The 18,158-nt window shown below is 35.3% G+C and overlaps 4 protein-coding genes across 9 annotated transcripts in view; 2 read left to right on the top strand and 2 right to left on the bottom strand.

Annotated features, from left to right (window-relative positions):
- The first annotated feature begins 2 nt into the window (after positions 1-2).
- On the top strand, positions 3-8,514 carry LOC102591820 (uncharacterized). 6 transcript variants are annotated; one of them, XM_015312587.1, is made up of 11 exons: positions 3-114; positions 928-1,003; positions 1,363-1,729; positions 3,198-3,356; positions 4,563-4,643; positions 6,128-6,226; positions 6,466-6,558; positions 6,636-6,779; positions 7,798-7,905; positions 8,053-8,104; positions 8,191-8,514. In XM_015312587.1, the coding sequence occupies exons 3-11, from the start codon at positions 1,394-1,396 to the stop codon at positions 8,220-8,222; spliced, it is 1,104 nt and encodes a 367-aa protein (XP_015168073.1). In that variant the 5' UTR covers positions 3-114; positions 928-1,003; positions 1,363-1,393; the 3' UTR covers positions 8,223-8,514. The 6 variants fall into 6 exon arrangements, with proteins under 6 accessions (XP_015168073.1, XP_015168069.1, XP_015168070.1 ...); XM_015312583.1 differs by having other exon boundaries at positions 6,463-6,558; XM_015312584.1 differs by having other exon boundaries at positions 7-89; positions 6,463-6,558.
- A 957-nt stretch (positions 8,515-9,471) lies between these two features.
- LOC107062215 (uncharacterized protein YuxK) lies at positions 9,472-12,769 on the top strand. The gene is made up of 3 exons (XM_015312589.1): positions 9,472-9,753; positions 10,810-10,977; positions 12,226-12,769. Exons 1-3 carry the CDS (start codon positions 9,474-9,476, stop codon positions 12,447-12,449), a joined length of 672 nt encoding a protein of 223 aa, XP_015168075.1. The 5' UTR covers positions 9,472-9,473; the 3' UTR covers positions 12,450-12,769.
- A 292-nt stretch (positions 12,770-13,061) lies between these two features.
- LOC102604646 (uncharacterized) lies at positions 13,062-15,270 on the bottom strand. Its single transcript, XM_006355878.2, has 3 exons — positions 14,976-15,270; positions 14,762-14,857; positions 13,062-13,678 (listed from the first exon to the last, which is right to left on the bottom strand). The coding sequence occupies exons 1-3, from the start codon at positions 15,213-15,215 to the stop codon at positions 13,484-13,486; spliced, it is 531 nt and encodes a 176-aa protein (XP_006355940.1). The 5' UTR covers positions 15,216-15,270; the 3' UTR covers positions 13,062-13,483.
- Positions 15,271-15,895: 625 nt separating this feature from the next.
- Positions 15,896-18,158, bottom strand: part of LOC102604097 (DNA polymerase beta) — a 10,577-nt gene continuing 8,314 nt past the window's right edge. Inside the window, exons 10-14 of the mRNA XM_006355876.2 lie at positions 17,914-18,004; positions 17,210-17,290; positions 16,661-16,728; positions 16,484-16,568; positions 15,896-16,381 (exon numbers count right to left, since the gene is read on the bottom strand). Coding sequence (XP_006355938.1) covers positions 16,286-16,381; positions 16,484-16,568; positions 16,661-16,728; positions 17,210-17,290; positions 17,914-18,004 — 421 coding nt within the window. The 3' untranslated portion in view covers positions 15,896-16,285. The remainder of the gene's footprint in view (positions 16,382-16,483; positions 16,569-16,660; positions 16,729-17,209; positions 17,291-17,913; positions 18,005-18,158) is intronic.

The raw sequence follows: 18,158 nt of genomic DNA, 5'->3' as shown, positions 1-18,158 counted from the left end.
TCCACCCACCCACCCACCCACCCCATCTCTCACTCTTACACTCTGTCCATGCGTTCTTGTTCATGCTTCAAGGTCCTACTCAAGAACAGGTCAGTCTCATCTGGTAATTGAGGGGTATGTATGTTTTCTCTGTTTGTTAAAATCTTCGATTTGATTACCCCCACCCCAAATTAGGGTTCAAAATTCGTTAAAAGTCTATTCTTTTTCGATTTTGTGAATACCCTTTACAGTTTTGCTCTTAAAGTTTGCATTTTTATGGAGTTTGGAAGTTCTATTCTTGGTTCTGTGCAACCCCTTTTCAGCTTGGTCTTGTATTGTTAATATAATGTGGACACATGAAATACTTTTGCTTTTTCCAAAGCATATTGACTCAAAGTTTGGATTTTTGGGGCTGTAGGAAGAAAAATCCTTCATGATATTCTTGAAAATTCAACCTTTAAGCTGTCTATTATATGTGTTGGTAAAATAAAATGGAATATTTTTTTTTTCTTTTAATGATGCAAAAGGGGAAAGTAGCTTGTATCCTATTTAGTTTTTGTTGTTATTTGAATTTGGACTGTAAAATAAACAGGCAATTTAGTTCTTATAATCAATCAGTGTAATTAAAAAAAACAATCTTATAATCAATCAGTCAACTTGGTTGAGTTCAGAGTATAGTTGTGCACAATTGGATTTATTAGTTAGACAAATTTCGCTCGGTGATGTTGTGTCTATAGAAGTGGAAGAAAGTAAAGAGTGGATGAAGAATAAGTTTCTTTGGTCTGAAGGTTTTAGGGAAATCACTCACACATAACATGTCTTTTGATAAGCGAATTTTAGTTCTTTCTTTTGTTTATACTTTGTAGTTTTGAAACTTTTGGATTTTCTTTGAGTTACCTTTACAGATCTTCTTCTGTTGATTTCCTCGATTTTTCTTTGGAATTGCAGCTTCTAATCTTGGAACTGTTCAATCTCTTCGCAGCTGAGTCTGATTATGTCTGGAGGAATCCTCCCTAATTTGCCTGTAAATAAAACATTTAACTCTGGTTTGCTATTCTTTATTTTCTAGCTTATGTCATTAAGTAGAAGAAAAGTTAACATTTTAAAAAAAGCTTCTTCTTTTGTCATTCAACAAACAAAAGGTGCAGAAAATGGGCATAAAAAAGTTCTTATAAAATACAAGTCTCTGATCTTAATGGAGTTTATTTTAGAATTCCACAAATTATTAGCTGTACACTTTTTCACTTGGTCATGTTGTCTATGTAGAAATGGAGGAGAGGAAATTAGATGAAGAATAAGTTTATTTTCTTCTCTTCAAATGGATTTATATATTAGTTGAACGAGCAACGATACAGTTTTCCATTTTCCCTTTTTGTTTTCCAGAAGTTGGTGAATCTGACTGAAGTCCTGTGGAATGAACAGCTTGTTTCATGCATGTTCAACTGCAATATTAACAAGGACTAGCCATCTTGTTGTGAAGAGTTCAATCTGTGGATTTCCATCTCTTTCATGGAAGACAAGCGTTGGTCATGCTAGAATTAGAAAAGTTGATTCCAACTTGTATTTGAATAGAGTTTCTGTTTGTTGCTATTCGTCCAAAAAACATAGTGGAGATAGTTCTCCATCGCAGAATTCTGATTCCACTCCAGAAATGAAAGAAGAGAGAGATGGTTTCTTTGTTGTTAGGAAAGGAGATCTGGTTGGAGTCTACAAAAACTTGAGTGATTGCCAGACCCAAGTTGGATCATCGGTAACTACTGTTATTTCAGCCATTTATTGATCTGTTGTTGAATCGTTCTATTGTTTGTAGATGACTTTTATCCCCAGGGAAGATATAAAGACACAATACTATGCATCAGAAATTATCCATACATTATGTACAAAATTACTTTTTCATATTCTTGATGATTAATTGACATAGGTAGATTCAGCCAAAAAGTCAAAACCTTGTGTAGTAACAAGATTACCTTATTTTTTACTCTCTCCGTCCATTTTTACTTGTCTAGCATTGACTTGGCACACCCTTAAGGAGCAATTACTAGAATGACAAAATTTACGACATCAACCTTTTTTTTTACTACATCAACCTTTGAAAGTAATAAACTTAATATTATGGGAAATGCACTAGAAAATGACTGGTTCATAATAAGGAGTTGTTTGGTTTGAATTCAAGTTATGATGGGATTAGTTATGAAGGGATAAGTTATAATGAGATTAGTTATGATGGATAAGTTATGCTAAGATTATTTTTTATTGAGTGTTTGGTTTGTTGTATTTAAAATAATAAATCTTAAGAACATGTAAGTTTACAAAAATACCCTTCATGGATGTGAAAAGTAATAATGTATAAAAAATGTTTAAAGGGATATTTTTGTCATTTAGTCATTTTATCCCGGGATTACAATACCACCCATGGGAAGGGATAACTTATCCCGGTACTAATTATTAATCTCGGGATAAGTTATCCCGGACTTGCCAACCAAACAACAAATTAAGTGGCACTATAATTTAATCCCAGGATTATTTTAAGTTATCCTTCACACCAAACGACCCCTAAGGGTAAATTAGGAACTAAGTGATAAGTTACCTCTTGGTTTTCTAGACTGCACAAGTAATAGTGGACGAAGGGAGTAACTGCAATTTCAGATAAGCTCATTGAGTGACTGACAATTGTTAAGGAATGCTCTAATTGAAAGCGGAGGGTAGTGTAAGAAATTATGTCTTCTATATGTTATTCTTTTGTCTCATTGTATTTGTGAAACAATATCTGTGAATATTCAGAGGATAAAAGAAAGAGGTAAATTGAGTTAATTGTTTACCCTTTCATTAGAAAGTATTTTTCCTAAGTTCTCTATTCATTTTCTGCAATCACGCCTTCTCCATATTGTTAGGATTTCTCTGTCACTTCATCTGCCTATTGCCAGGTGGCATACTTGAGAACATGTAGTACGGATAGATAGGTCTTCTGCAATAATTGGACGATGCTTGTGAGATGACTTCCCAGTGGGTTCATAGACTTCTTACACATATTATAAGGGGTCAAATCTTGTGAAACTTTGGTGCATCCTTGGTGCTGCAGGCTTATTTTAGTGAAATCTAGTTATAACAAATAAAATATTAGTATCTAAATAAAAAAGAAAGATTGTTATCACAATGAAGTTTCCAGACTTGCAATTGATATAATGAGTTGTTTTCTCTTCCTCTTCTGTTTCTGGCAGATATGTGATCCTCCTGTTAGTGTGTACAAAGGCTATGCCATGCCTAAGGACACAGAAGAATATCTTCTTTCTTGTGGGCTTAAAAATGCTCTCTATTCTATCAGAGCTGCAGATCTTACCGAAGATCTCTTTGGGACCCTAGTACCATGCCCTTTTCAGGTATAGTTCCTGAGCAGTTCTCTTGGATTAAATTTGTTCCTTTTTTCCAAAGGTGAATATTTGATTTCAGAACTTGTTGACTATGAGGTTTCATATACAGATTTCCTGTCTCTGGGAAAAAGAGGCTTTGAGGCTTCATCATTAGAATGTATATTTTGCAACTTAATATCAGTTTATATTTTATATTACTCTCAAAGGAATCACACGATACTGTTAAAAACAATGAGCTAAAGAAAAACTGGAATTGTCATGTTTCCAGTGCAGCTGATCTCCAGAAACAAAACCATGAGGTTCCTGGCTAACTTTGTGTCTTCTGTCTAGAGAGTCTGATCCTGCTTTGGTCAAACTTCTTTTGAAAAACCGAGGGTCTATCGGAAACAACCTCTCTACCCCATAAAGGTAGGGGTAAGGTCTGCTTACATCCTACCCTCCCCAGACCCCATTTGTTGGATTACATTGTGTATGGTTGTTGTTGCCTAGAGTGTCTGAAAACTTTACCTGTTAAATGTTAGAGTTTTCATATTCCAACCACGATGACTAGATTGAAAGAGTTTTTTTCAACTTTAAAACTTGGCTTGTGCCTTAATGTTATAGCAGGAATGAAAAACTTCCTGACACACCTATTCTTTAAATAAAGAAAGTTAATGATTTTAGTACAACACCCTTACCATTTCAATAATGGTACAAGGGAAAACTGCGAGAGCTTCTTAATCGTCATGCATGGTATACATACTTCTTTCTGTTTCTTCTATATTGTATATCAAGGATTATCTCTGAATGCTGATACAATATCAGTAGTTTTGTATTTGGCCCATTTAATTTTCTACTGCGTATCTTCATGTCCACATTATAGTTAACTAAAGATCGACTAAGGGGGGTGTTTGGATTGGCTTTTTTAAACACCTCCAAAAATAAGAAAGTTTAAAAGCCAAAATCTACTTAAAATAAGCCAATCCAAACAACCTCTACAACAATCATTGCCTCTCCATTCTCTATTTCTTTGATTCTTCTCTGTTTGTCTCTCTGAAAGTTCTTTTGATTTTGCTCTCTCCATGCACCCTTTGCTTTATATGGAATTGCTGGTCAGTTGTATGCTCTGATAGTTATCTTAAAATTGCAGCGCCAAGAAATTAATACATGTTTCTTCTTCCCTTATTTTCTTTTATAATTGGTCATACAGCTTTATTAGTATTTCATATTTTGCAGCAACCTTCTTCTTCAAAAAGTGGAACATCTGATCATTTGCCAAAGAAGAGGCCACAGGAAGCAGTGTGGTCAGAATATGCGGTAAGATGGTTGTATATTGTTTTGCAGTGGAAAAGTCTACCAGGGTTTGCAGCAATTTCTTCTGAAGTTGTTTCCACTTTACTCTACAATCCAAGTTTAATTACTTTGCTCAATCATTTTCCAAACAGGGTTTGGTTCCTAAGGAACTCAATGTACTTACTTATTATGCTTGCATGCACTTCAATTTATAGATTCCTTTCTAGAATTTTCCTTGAGATGCCATAACTAATGGTTTCGCAGCTTCCAGTTTTTTCTCACAAGTTGGTCTTCTTTGCAAGTTCAATTTTTATTCTCATTCGTTATGAGAGAATTCTAGGGATCTTTCTTTTATGTCTGTGTGGCCCAGTTTTTTAGAGATACAATGATCATTTCATAAGGTGGTAAGTCTCAAACATGGAAGTACTAGGAACAGCGTAATTCTGAAAACTTATTCCCACAGCATAGCCTAGTAATGCAGGTGTAGACCTGGAAAAGATAATTCGGGTAAGTGGTACATTTACCAGAGATATAAAAGAAAATTTCTCATGATAATAGGCTTCAGAAAGAGAGAGAAAAGCAGTGGTTACTTGTACGTGCATCTTACAGGAAGTACTCCATAAAAGGATGATAAAGACAACAGATTAGTCTTCTTCCTCATAAAAAGTTTCTTAGTCACATAAAATTAATCAACTTTTATTTGTGTGTCTCTCTCTTTGGCACCATTGCATTAACCTTTGCACTAAATCACGAATCGGATCAACTTGATATTGTTTGATGGCCTGAGATAATACTTTACCATGTTTGTGCATTGATACTGGCATACTGCATAGTGGTTGATGTCTGTTTCTCTTTCCTTTATTTCTTTTAAACTGGAACTTCCCCATTGATGAAAATTTTCATATAATGATTCAAGGTTATTTAGGAAGAAGTTAAGAGTAATTATCCCTTGAGTTTTTGGGCAGTGTAGCTATATGACTAGATGGGAGATCTTTTTACTTTTTTCTTTATTGGAGCTAAGGTCGTCGAAATTGGCTAATTATTGTTGTGTGCTTGCATAGAGCCTTGTTAGGGGTTTGCAAATGTTTGGTGAAGTTGAAAAAAAGAGTATTTTGAAGTTAACGTTGAAAAAGGAGTATTTGGAAGTTGTCGGTAATTTTATTTGTCAACAAAAAGGCAAGACTTAATATTTTTGAGAAGTCTGCATTAAGTATGTCAATAGAAAATGTTGTTGCCTTTTGGGAATAGACCATCTTGGTGGTGTTTATTCTACATACAATTGGATGAATTGCAACATGTTACTGTACAAGAGGCACATAAAAGTTGCAATCAATGGATTGTTTTCTTTGCAGTATTTTGTTCTACTACCGGCCTTTTTGCAAAGATTGTTATGTATATTGTATTAAAATAGTTGTAACGCTGATCAGTTACATTTTTTGCATGAATAAACTGTGTTTGGCTCAACACTGTTATGGAAATTACTTTGTTTATTGGCATCCCCTTTGCAGGATGCTGTTGGATCAACGGTTGTTTCAAATGATTCCGCAAGAAAGCATGTCAAGTTAGAACAACAAAAGGGCGACCAAGTTCTAGCTCTACCATCTGGTGTGAGTGTCTGTTAAGATGATGGCTAATCTTTAAGCATAAATAACTTCTAAATGTGTAGTTTACAAAGAAAATGAATTTATACTTAATGGTAGGTTGGCAGGAGCAAAATCCTATTTTTTTTACAGATTAATGGTGTAAACTTAACTCTCTGTGGCAAACTATCAGGCTAGGATCTTATTATTTTTCTTGTTGGTTTGTGTTCTGGTACAAAGAATCTGATAGTTGTTATCCTTAGCAGCGGTCATGTACTCTTGAATTCGATGGTGCTTCAAAGGGAAATCCTGGACAAGCTGGTGCGGGAGCTGTTATACGGGCGGATGATGGAAGCATGGTAATGATCACTAAATTTGGAATTGTACTTTTGCTTTTGGTTCTTCATACTGGTACTTACAACCTTCCTTCTAATAGACCCTCAGGCTACGTGAAGGTTTAGGAGTGGCAACAAGCAATCATGCTGAATACAGGGCCTTTATTTTGGGTTTGAAACATGCTCTTAGAGAAGGGTTTACAAGCATTCGTGTTCAAGGTGACTCCAAGCTTGTTTGTATGCAGGTTTGTTTTCTATATCATGTGCTCAGTCGCGTATTTCTCCTTTCCCTTGTGTGAGATTATTCCTTTATGGTACACTGCAGTATACATGTCACATTCTGTTGATGTTTTAAGTGTGACCTAGTGGTCTATGAAGTTGGTTGATAACCATGAGGTCTGGCGTTCAATTCTCCACTGAGACAAAACATTAGGTTATTTCTTCCCATCTATCCAAACCTTGGTGTATAGAGTTAGATATCTGGTACCTGTGGTGGTGGGAGGTAGCATGTGCCCTGTCCGTTTTTTATGGGACACCACAGTTATAAAAAAACTTAACTACATTCTTTAATCTTTTAGCTGGAATAACTGGATTTGAAGTGATTAATTTCATTTCATAGTGCCATTTCCTCATGTCTCTTCTGCCTTGTATTTTTCGTCTGTATGGGATAAGTTTCTTCTGATCTCTCTGGCATATCGTAGTCATAATTTCCTTGTGAACTAACTGAACCACCGTGTTAGAGAAGAAAGAAGAAAAGCTTTTCAACTTTTATTATGGTTAAATCAGTAGTTATCACCCAAAAAAATATATTCATGCGTAGGTCAGCTACCACTGTCAACTCAAGTTCAGTGTAGGTGCAGGACAACATATGATTTAAAGAAATGGAGAATTTTAACAAATATTTCGAGATTAGTAATGATTTTATGCTTTAGCGATGATACTAATGAAGGATGAGCTGAAATGAGTTGGCATAATAGGAAAAATTCAGAAGAGGTAGATTCCTGATCCGTGAAAAGGTCGAACCTAGAAAAAGTCTCGTTTTATCTCAGTGGAAAAAAATTTGACAAGCTAGAAGGATCTGATGAGAAGTTCTTTTGCTCTATATTGCTCGGATTCTCCAAAAGATATGCCACCTCCGTGTCGGATCCTCCAAAAGGCACTGTTTGAAACTCTTGAAGAGTCCGAGCAACATAGCTTTTGCTTATTAGCTGTCCTCTATTCTTAGTTTATTTGACTTTAATCAGATTGTAATTTGCCAAACAGATCCAAGGTCTGTGGAAGGTTAAAAATCAAAACATTGCCGTGGTGTTTGAGCAGGCAAAACAATTGAAGGAAAGGTTCCTTTCTTTCCGCATCATTCATGTCCTTCGGGTAATACTGTAACATCCTTTCTCTTCTTTCATTCACACAACATAACGTAAAAACTACATATATTCCTCATGTCTGGAATTATTACCTATCTTCTCCTTGACGATTTTTATAGAAGTTTGACATGTCTCTTACTCTTTTGTTTTATAGGAATCAAACTCTGATGCAGATCAGCAAGCAAACTTGGCTGTTGAACTTCCTGGTAAGAGTTACTTTCTTGCACACTCGGAATTTGTCATTTTTATAGGTCATCGAAGTTATAATCTAACTACATCTATATTAATACAGAGGGTCAAATTCAAGAGGAGTTACAGAAATGACAAAGCCACACTGATGGTTTTTCGCGTACATTGCAAAAATGTACAGACTAAGGATTTATTTATACGCCCAGCATTCTTACCAACCTAAAGAAGGTTTGTGCTATGAAACCAGTGGATCATTTAGCGTCCTCTTTGGATTAATGTTATTGCAATTAGGAATTATGTTACCTTTAAATTCTCAGCAATGGGAAATTATGTCTCTCTCATTTGTAAGATTATATGTGTGTGTATCTAACAATGCCCCCCATCAAATAAGTGGTAAGACTCATTGAACTGTGATACATCTTTTTGTTAAAGATGAGTTCCACTTGTAAGATACCATAGATATAATAAAATTGTTACTAGTTCTTGCAATTTGTATGGTTCTTTTTGTCATTAGCAAAAGGGAAGAGGAGAATCAATGGAATCAAGAAGATTTCTTGAACATGCTGTTTCATGACAATAATTAGTATGAAGTTGATCACGTGGAATTGTAATCTTCTCCGTATCTTTCTATTTCTATTATTACTAGTAAAGGATGGCCCGTGCTATGCATGAGCCCAATAATGTTGATTTAATAGTAAAAAAGTAATTTTTTTTACTATAAAAAAATTCAAATTATTAGTATTGAAAAGTTAAAGAGTTCAAGAAAAGATTTATCTTCTCTTTTTTTAAGCGGCGCTAATTAACACGAGTTAAAAAAATTTCTCCTAAATATGTGTTGACAATTCGATTCTTCTTATAGTTTCTTGTATAATTCTACATCACTTATAAAAAAAAATATTTAATAGAAATAATGACTAAAACTGTTTGACTAAGTTATTCGTTCTCTCTCTTTTCCGTCAATCAGATTTTATTTCTTTATTTTTTACTCTACCAAAAAAAATAATTATTTATTCATAAAAGATTATATTGATAAGACAAATCAATTTAATTAATTATATTTTGAAATTTTAAATTTGAGTAGCTATTACTTTATATAGTGATTTAATGATTAAAAAAAATAGGAGTATTGAATAAAATAATAAACATGTTTTGATTTGTTAAAATATAAATAAAATACTCCAATAAAGTTAAACAAAAATCTCTTGGAAATGATCCTCATATATAGAAGTTTTTAGAACACTTGACATGATGAATTAAATATCTACCGTTGGATAAGTTCTTCAAAGAACCGTAGATGCTTGACACGTATGCAAGTACAGCGTTCCACGCTATTCTCTTTCCATTTTTTTTAAAATAGAGAAAAGTCTCGAGAAAACTGAAATTCTTATGCTTCATTCATCTGCGATGAAGATTTTGATGATTAGGAGGGGTTTACGGTTACTGGCCACCGGAAATTTGAACTCCTCGCCGTTGATTTACCGGCGGCATTCTTCTCACTCGACGTCCTCTTTCTCTAGTTCGTCTCGGTTGAATGCTAACTTCGCCGCAGATGATTTGCTGCTCGGCGATCAATTAGCTACCTTGGCTTCCAAAGCGGAGATTGTTCCGAATCTACTTCAGCCTGGTGTCGTTGTCTATGACGGCGTTTGTCATCTTTGTCACAACGGTATTAATTTATCATCTTCCTAGTGTATGTTTATTCGTGCTTTTAGCTGTATACTGCATTTGTGCTTTGATTTATGACTACAGTTGAGTATCGGAGGTTGTAAATGAGTACAGGAGTGCGATTATTGTACAGTTTTTTGTGTTTGTAGTTACATTTGCTATCATCAATTTAGTTTTGAAAGTGAAATTATTAATTTGGCATGAGGATTTATTGAGGTTGGTATAGCCATGGCTATACATGTACATTTAAGTCTCCAGTCATAGGCTTCACTTGTGATTTTTATTTTTTTTAGCTTGATGACTTGAAATTTGAATTTAATTTTTGTGGTAAAGGTGGGAATTCTGCTTATCTGATGTGAAATGGTTATCATTTGATTGTCGAGAGAGAAAACATCCAATGTGCACTTGCAAGCTCAAGTTGTTGTATCGTGTATTCTATGTCCTGTTTGTGACACATGTATCCTTTGATAATGTATGAGTTGTACAGCATGATAGTTAAGGCAACTTTCTCAGTTTTGAACAAAAATGTAAAAATGCAGTACATGAAGTTTCGAAGTTGGAACCCAAAGCTCCTCAGCCATTACTTGCTGCTTTATCTCTTTTTAAAAGAAAAAATATAATGACAAAACTATTATGTTTCAGTGACATATCTAATCAACTTGAATAGGATTTTAAGATTTGTCACGATCTTTCACATAAATTAGTAGGCAGGAAGATGGTAGGAGCCACCATTTTGAGAATTCAAGCAACGTAGCTTGCTTACTGTCCTAGTAGTGTATTTTGGCAAGCATTTAGAAAGTGACAAGTCACTTTTGGGCAAAGTTTACTTGTACAAACCGAAGAACAGAAAGTTAGTTTATAAGAGAAATCTTCATTAATGTCTCATTGCCTCAACTAGTTTGGGATTGAAGCATAGTTGCTTGACTGTCTCATTGGATGATGGGGAAATGGTTATTCTTTAGGTCTAAACTTCCGTTGGCATAGACACAGGAGCGGAGGGGTACATGCATAATTGGTCGTCTCAGTTTATATGAGCTTCTTGCCATTTTATATGTAGGTGTGAAATGGGTGATTAAAGCTGACAGGGATAAGAAAATCAAGTTCTGTTGCTTGCAGTCAAAGGCTGCTGAACCTTACATGAGTGTGTGTGATCTTGATCGAGATGACGTTCGTCGTCGCTTCTTATTCATTGAAGGCCCAGGTTTATACCATCAAGGCTCCACTGGTTAGAACTATTACCCTGTATTACTGTATCAACTTGACTACCTCTTCATTGTGGTTTCACAATTATTGCCATTATATAAATATTTTTTCTTATTTTTGTATGTCCAAGTAGCATCTAAACTTTTCCACGAGAGCCTGGCTAACTTGTAAACGCAATGCATCTGACTGCTCCCGAGTTGTCCTTTCATGAACTACACAATCATTCTTTGACAAGAAATTGTTTGCAAATATACTATGGCAGATAGCTATGATAAATTTAGTTTATGAAGTTTGCTTTACGTAGCGCTCAACATTCTGGTAATTGGATATTGATGGGTATTGGCTTGAGCTAATTGTTAGTGTAATGAGATATGTGCTAACTCCTACTGCCAATCCTTTGGACAGCTTTACCCCCATGAATTCAGATCCGGTTGCACTGAATGTGCTTCCAGCTAATATATTTGGAATTGTAATTTATAGTTCTACCATTGTTTCCAGGTGCACATAAACAAACAGATTTAGAGCATTTAGGTTTATTTGAACTGGTATTTTTGGAAATCAACGTGGTTGTGGTTGTGGTTGTGGTTATGGTGAATTTTTTAATTTTTGCCATGAATTTGACAGTGGCATGGAGTTGAAAATCACAAGTTGTTATCCTGCCTGTGCTCCTGCCACATACATTTTTTCTTCATTTACTAGAAGACATGAATCTGTAAGAATTTGCTATTTCATTTTTAAGCAGTATTCAGGAGTCTGAATTGGATGGTTTTTCTTAGGTAAAAACAGTTGAGCAGGGAGTTAGAAAGGTAACAGGGGGGATTTTGCAATAAAAATTGTTCTTCCCTTTGCAACTAGTTGTTTTTTCTTTTTTAAAGTTTACAGTAGTTAGAAATCCTGGAATGACTTGTCTGGTAATTTACCAATCATAAATTGGGGGGAAATTTTTTTCATTTGAACTTTCTTCTAATCAAATCACAAAGGAATCAACTGTTGGCTAGATTACCCCCTTTTATTTTTATGTTTAATTCTTTTTATGTTCTATAATGAAAAAGTTATCATGATTCATCGAAAGTGGAATACCGAGTTTCATAGGCTGCATGCTTTCTGTACATTGAGATCCAGTGTGAGTAGCAGCCTTTCTGCAGATCGTTCCTATTCTTGCACAATTAAGCATACTCAGTATGTTGCTTTTGTTTTTTCCTTACTAGAATTGGAATGGTATAGTTGGCTGTGGAAATCACAAGTCTAATATATCTGATTTTTGCTGCAGCTGCACTGAGGGTTCTAGCTCACTTGCCATTACCTTACGCTGCGCTGAGTTGCCTCATGATTGTACCTACTCCTTTAAGGGATGCTGTTTACGATCATGTTGCCAAGGAGAGGTATAAATGGTTTGGGAAGAGTGATGACTGTTTGGTCCTCCGGGAACAAGACTTGCTTGACCGCTTCATTGATAGAGAAGAGTTGCTTGAACGTAGCCGATCAGTCTTGTGAAATGCTGCTTCAATGAGTATGAGAGTGGAGGTCGTTATTAACAGGAAGTTCCAATTAACATTCTTTTGGAGTTGTAAGTATGTAGTCCATCCATAGTATACATACACTAAATATAATCACGAGTGTGAAGAACTGGGAATGCCTTCGTTTTTTGTCATTGACGAAAAGTACAACACGTTCAAGGGGAGTATACTATCTGTCCAGTTACTTATGTAGACATTCTTTATAGTAGATACTTCTGACTTGTTGGTTAGCTACTCGCATTCAGTTGTACATTTGAACCTTTTACCTGTTGAGTGCTTAATCAATTCAAAAGCGGCGTTTGGTTTCATAATAGTTTTCCATGGTTGTGTCTCCTTCCGTTGCCATGCATTACCTTGTAATGTCTTCCATGGCACTGTCTTCATCTTTTCGTTGCCTTGCTTTATTTTGTTAACTTTATGTAATCTGTTTTACTTTCTACTATCTCATTATATAACTCTTGAATTCTTTGCTCACCTCTGAAATCTTGTGTTAAGTCGAATGCAAATTCTAATCGACCTTCAAATATAATGGATAGGGTGGGAGAAGTAATGACATTTCTGCATGTAAAACTTTTCATCTACATGCCTATGGAGGAAATTCCTTCTATCTATTACTGGTGCACCATTTTAAAGGTGAATATACATATTGATAATAGATTCAAGATGACATGTAATTATGCCTGTACTACATTGGGTTGGTGTTAAGGAGTTTCTTGAGCAATACATTACCTTATTCAGATCGTATAATATCTAATATTTGAAAAATGAGCATAGAGTAAGAATGTTAAAACGTTAACGGTGAGCATAATAATATAACAAAGTGCCATCGTGAGAATGAGAAACTTTTCTGACTAGTTTCTCTAATTTCTAGTCCTATACTATCACATACTACTGTAAAGGGAGTTCCCAACAAAAAAATAGCATGCATCAAAACTTCTGGCAACAGATCTTGGTTGTTGGATCATCTTTTCTTGCCACTATTCGAATTCCTTCTGGGTCTTGGTTGTTGGATTATTTTTTCTTACCACTATTCCATTCCTTCCAATCATTGTCAACATGACTTTGTGCCCATTTGACTGCAGCACGCGCAGCCTGTGGTCCTCCTGGTAAACCTCTGTCGTTTATGGTATCTGCCATATCGATGAATGGAACAACCAGTAATGTTCCTGGACCACCATACTCAGCATGTAAGAACTCGTTGAGGATCTGTTCAATAAATTATTTGAACCAATGTTATTTACATTTCAGTATACTTTCAGCTCCAAGAAAATGCAGCTTCAAGCAAGAAAATAACAAGTGCAAACTTGAAAACCTATGAGGAAAAAAGCATCTTGGCCAAGGGAAAAGATGCTGTGCAAAAGATTTACATTCAACTTCCAAGGATATTGGTAAAGTTTATACTAAACCGTGTAATATAGCCCCAAACAAGACTTTTCACTGCTTTCTCTATTTGTTCCTAAGCAAGTACTTCGTCCAGAAAAAATTGGAAATCATATACAGTAATATCAATCAATCAACCCAAACTCAATCCTAAGTTAGTTGGGGCTATGTGAATCCTCTATATTTAATCCGCTCTATTAATTAGATCCAAATGGTGGCACACGTAACTGCAGTATCAATTGCAAAACATGCCTACCAAGAGGTCCTAGATTTATTTCATTGAAATCCATAGCCTTTAAGCTATTCAGTAACTCCTATTACAAGGTGTGATAACTGATAAGTACTGTGATTATCAAACAGCTAAAGAGAAACACATCGACTGATAGTGGAATCCTGCAGAAATGAACATACCATTATGTCTCACACTACATAATGTCATCTAAAGCATAAACAATTTTCGGGCCGCAATGCAGGATTCTTGAATTACCATTACATCAAAGCCAGCAGAGAAGTAAATATTACAGCAAATAAAGGTAATTTATGCTAAGTTAATATCTTCTTATTTGTTCAAATTTTGGTGGACAAGAGTAAAGATGCAGGCAATGGCGGAGTACATAGAACGAATGATGGTCAGTTGAACACCCTTCATCAAAAAATTATATACTTTTTACAGAGAAAATTATACTGCATATATAGGTCAAAAACTATTTTTCATACATACGTATTAAATCATGAACACCCTCGACGAAAATTCACGCTGTTAAGAACGTTTTATGAGGGAGAAGCAGGTATCGCAATTACATTGGGTATGTTGTTGTAGAGTAAGATATCAGGTATCGAGTAAAATTAGTTGAGCTATACGCAAACTGACCGGAACAGAATTAATGGATGAAACAATAATGGAAGTACCTCAGTGCAGATTCCAACAATTTCTTCAACAGAATCTCCATAGACATCCTTCTTTGGAAGTTTCTTAAGCAAATGATCTCTGAACTTCTCCGTTTCCTATAACCCCAACAAAACCAAATAAAAATCCGAACATTTTTGACAAACGGGTGAAATAAAAGAGACCCAATTAAACAAAGAGATAAAAAAGACGAAGACGACGACGAAGAAAACTTACAGCATCAGCAAACTCAGGAATGGGGTCAGGGAATTTGTATTCAGCAGCTCTGCAAATAAGGTTTTGTGGGTTTCTACTACTGCATCGTTTGGAAGAAACCCAAGTGGAAATACATGTGTATGATGAAGAAGATGAAACCCAATTGACTGAATTTGAAATTGGAAGATAAACAGAGGGCGAAGACGAAGAAGAAGAAGAAAGAAGAATGGATGAAGAGACAAGTGAAATAGCCGAAGCCATCTTAGCACCCAGAGTTAAACACACCGCCCTTTTCTCTTAAAATATAAAATCTTATCTATACTGCAAGTATAGCTTATTGCTGTCTTTTTTTCAAAATATTCGAAAGTAATATTTATGTGTTATTAGACACGAAAAATTAAGAAAATGTCCAATTCCTCTAAAATGGCTCTTAAATATTTAAAATATGTACAAAAAATGGTGAAGTTTCATATATTTCTTTCCCAACTTTCTATTGAGGGTGCCTTGCAATAAAACATCGAAAAATTATATCACCAAAGTGTTAATAAACTAAATATGTGCAAAAAATGGGGAGGTTTCACGTACTGCTCCTCCATCTCTCTATAGAGGGTTCTGTAAATGTTTTTTTTTTAAATAATTGTCAGAAGTCATTTCACCAAAATATTTCATGTGCTAACACACACGAAAAAATTAAAAAAATTGCCTAACTCCTAGCGCTCCTAAATGCCCAAAATATGTGCAAAAAATGGTGAGGCTTCACGTATTGATTCCCCAACTCCCTATGGAGGGTTCCGTATATGTTTTGCAAAACAATGGTCTAGAAGCCAAGTCACCAAAATAATCATGAGCTAACACACACGAAAAATTGAGTAAATCTCCTAATTCTTGTAAAATAGCTACTAAATGCCCAAAATATGTGCGAAAAATGGTCATGCTTCACGTACTGTTGCCCCAACTCCCTATGGAGGTTCCGTAAAGGTTTTGCAAAAATATCATTTGTAACCTTTTGTTTTCAAAAAACCAAAAGGGAAAGAAGAACATAGGGACTGGACTTCACATTTTTGCTCTTGTTCTTGATGGTGTGTGTTTCGACATTGACAAGAAAGAAGGCAACTATTTTATACATGCCCTTTGATACACCTATATACATAGTAGTAAAACTATTTTAATCACATAACATTTTGTTCCATACATTTCAGACATGGAGTTCAAAACATCAGCTTGATCAAAAAAAAAAAACTCTCCCTTGGATTTGAGTCCGGTGTCCTAAGTCCCCACGAAGAGCTAGCAAAAGTGGCACAGCTCAAGATTCAAATCTTTGTTAGGGATTCTCATAAATTCCTTTCATGTGGTTCCAGCGCGGGAAATCCAAGGAATTCGAACACTTGCTTCTCAGTTTCAAACTTCAAGCTTGCACTACCTTTAGTCTGTGTAGCAGACGCCGAATTACACCAACACGAAAATGAAGAAAAAATGAAAGACAGGATAAAGTGAAACATATGTTGCAGCCACAAAAGCAAACTATTTACCCGTTTTCCACCAGAACTATGAGTAGCTGGATATAGCCCTGTATCATCCAAAAGGAAGCCCTTGGATTCTGCTAATAATCTAAGCCTGTAAAAAACATTGGAATATGAATTTGATTATAAAGAAGTGGCCGAAATGAACACTTGGTATAGCTGGGGTAGCAAGTAAACGAGGCATACCTTCTATTCAAGACGTCATTTCCCGTCCATGCTATCAGTCCAAATGCATATATATCCCTTGGATACACCTAACAACAGAAATCGAGAGGCTGCAACTTTTACATACTCGTGTTTGATGCAGGTTATTTTCCAGCAGCAATGAATGAACAAAAAAGTAGATCCAGATCTGACACTTGACATATAACAGAAGTGGTCAACAGTTAAAAGGACTTGGAACCAATATGAGACAAAAGCTATTCTCACACCAAGCTACTTTCTTTGATTATGTTTCAGTTTATTCCTGAGGACGAACACGTCGGTGATACTCAGCAATTCATATATCATAAGAACTTTTTAGAATTGTTTTTTGCAAAATTAATTGCCAAATTCTGGAAGAAGGATATGCACTCCTTATACTTGTTATTAATGGAATTGACCACTACATCTGTAAAACACCAAAAATATTGTGGAACAAGGATATGCACTCCTCTTACGTGTCATCAACTGAATAGACCACTTAATCTGTAAACAACCAAAAATATCTGACAAATGACATCTCATCAGTATTACCTTCAAGTCAATACGATGTCGCAGTTCTCGACCAGGGTAGGTGCAGAGGCCAAAATATGTGTCAACTCCTGAATCTGTACCCTGTAATCATATGAAACATTACTTCAGTGTCACAGTTGACAAGAATAAGATTTCTTTAAGTTTGACATTCAGTATTTAATTTTAGTTTCTTAGAAAACTCCATGAAAACTACAGCCGTGAACCCACAAAATTCTCTGACTAGAAAACATACTTTGAATAGTGTCTGTCGAATGAACAAAGCAAATAAGTGAAATCACGTTACATTCTGTTCAAATCCCGAACAATGCTTACAATCTAGATAGCAGTAAGAACTAAAGGTTGGAATAAACTTATTTTGACACTACTAATTTTCACAATTGCCCCCATTGACATAGATATACCACTATAACAACAGAAAGGCACAATAGATGAAATACGGCACCAAACTTTGGATTGACGAGGTTACCCATGGAAGTGGAGTTAATATTATTAATTCCTCCAGGCAAATAGAACAAAACAAACTGTTCGAGTTCACCTAAATTGACACCTGAACTTTAATAAAAGGGAGAATGAACAAAAGGTAAATTGGAAGTTTAAAAGCTCCAGTTCAAGAAAACATAAAAGCTCAAAATGAAATACAGCTGAGACATGATTAGTAAAGAAACATGAAGAGGACAGGTTGTAAGCTGAAAGTAAGTAATTACCTCTGTGCTATGAACACTGAAGACCAAATCTTCTCTTAAAAACTTCATGTCCTTTAAACGGTTTACAAACTTAGGAAGAAAGCCTTTATGACTGAAAGAATGAAGCAAAATTATCATATTTTCAAGTATATATCTGAAATGAAATTGACATGACAAGGAAATTAATAACAATAGTTAGGATCTAAGCACAAATACTACAGGGAATCAGCAAGAGCGCCAAGCAGAAACAAGTAAGCACGGGTGGG

The sequence above is a fragment of the Solanum tuberosum genome, unplaced genomic scaffold (assembly GCF_000226075.1).
Source record: "Solanum tuberosum cultivar DM 1-3 516 R44 unplaced genomic scaffold, SolTub_3.0 scf00210, whole genome shotgun sequence".
Classification (NCBI taxonomy): domain Eukaryota; kingdom Viridiplantae; phylum Streptophyta; class Magnoliopsida; order Solanales; family Solanaceae; genus Solanum; species Solanum tuberosum.
This window is presented reverse-complemented; position numbering and strand designations above follow the sequence as displayed.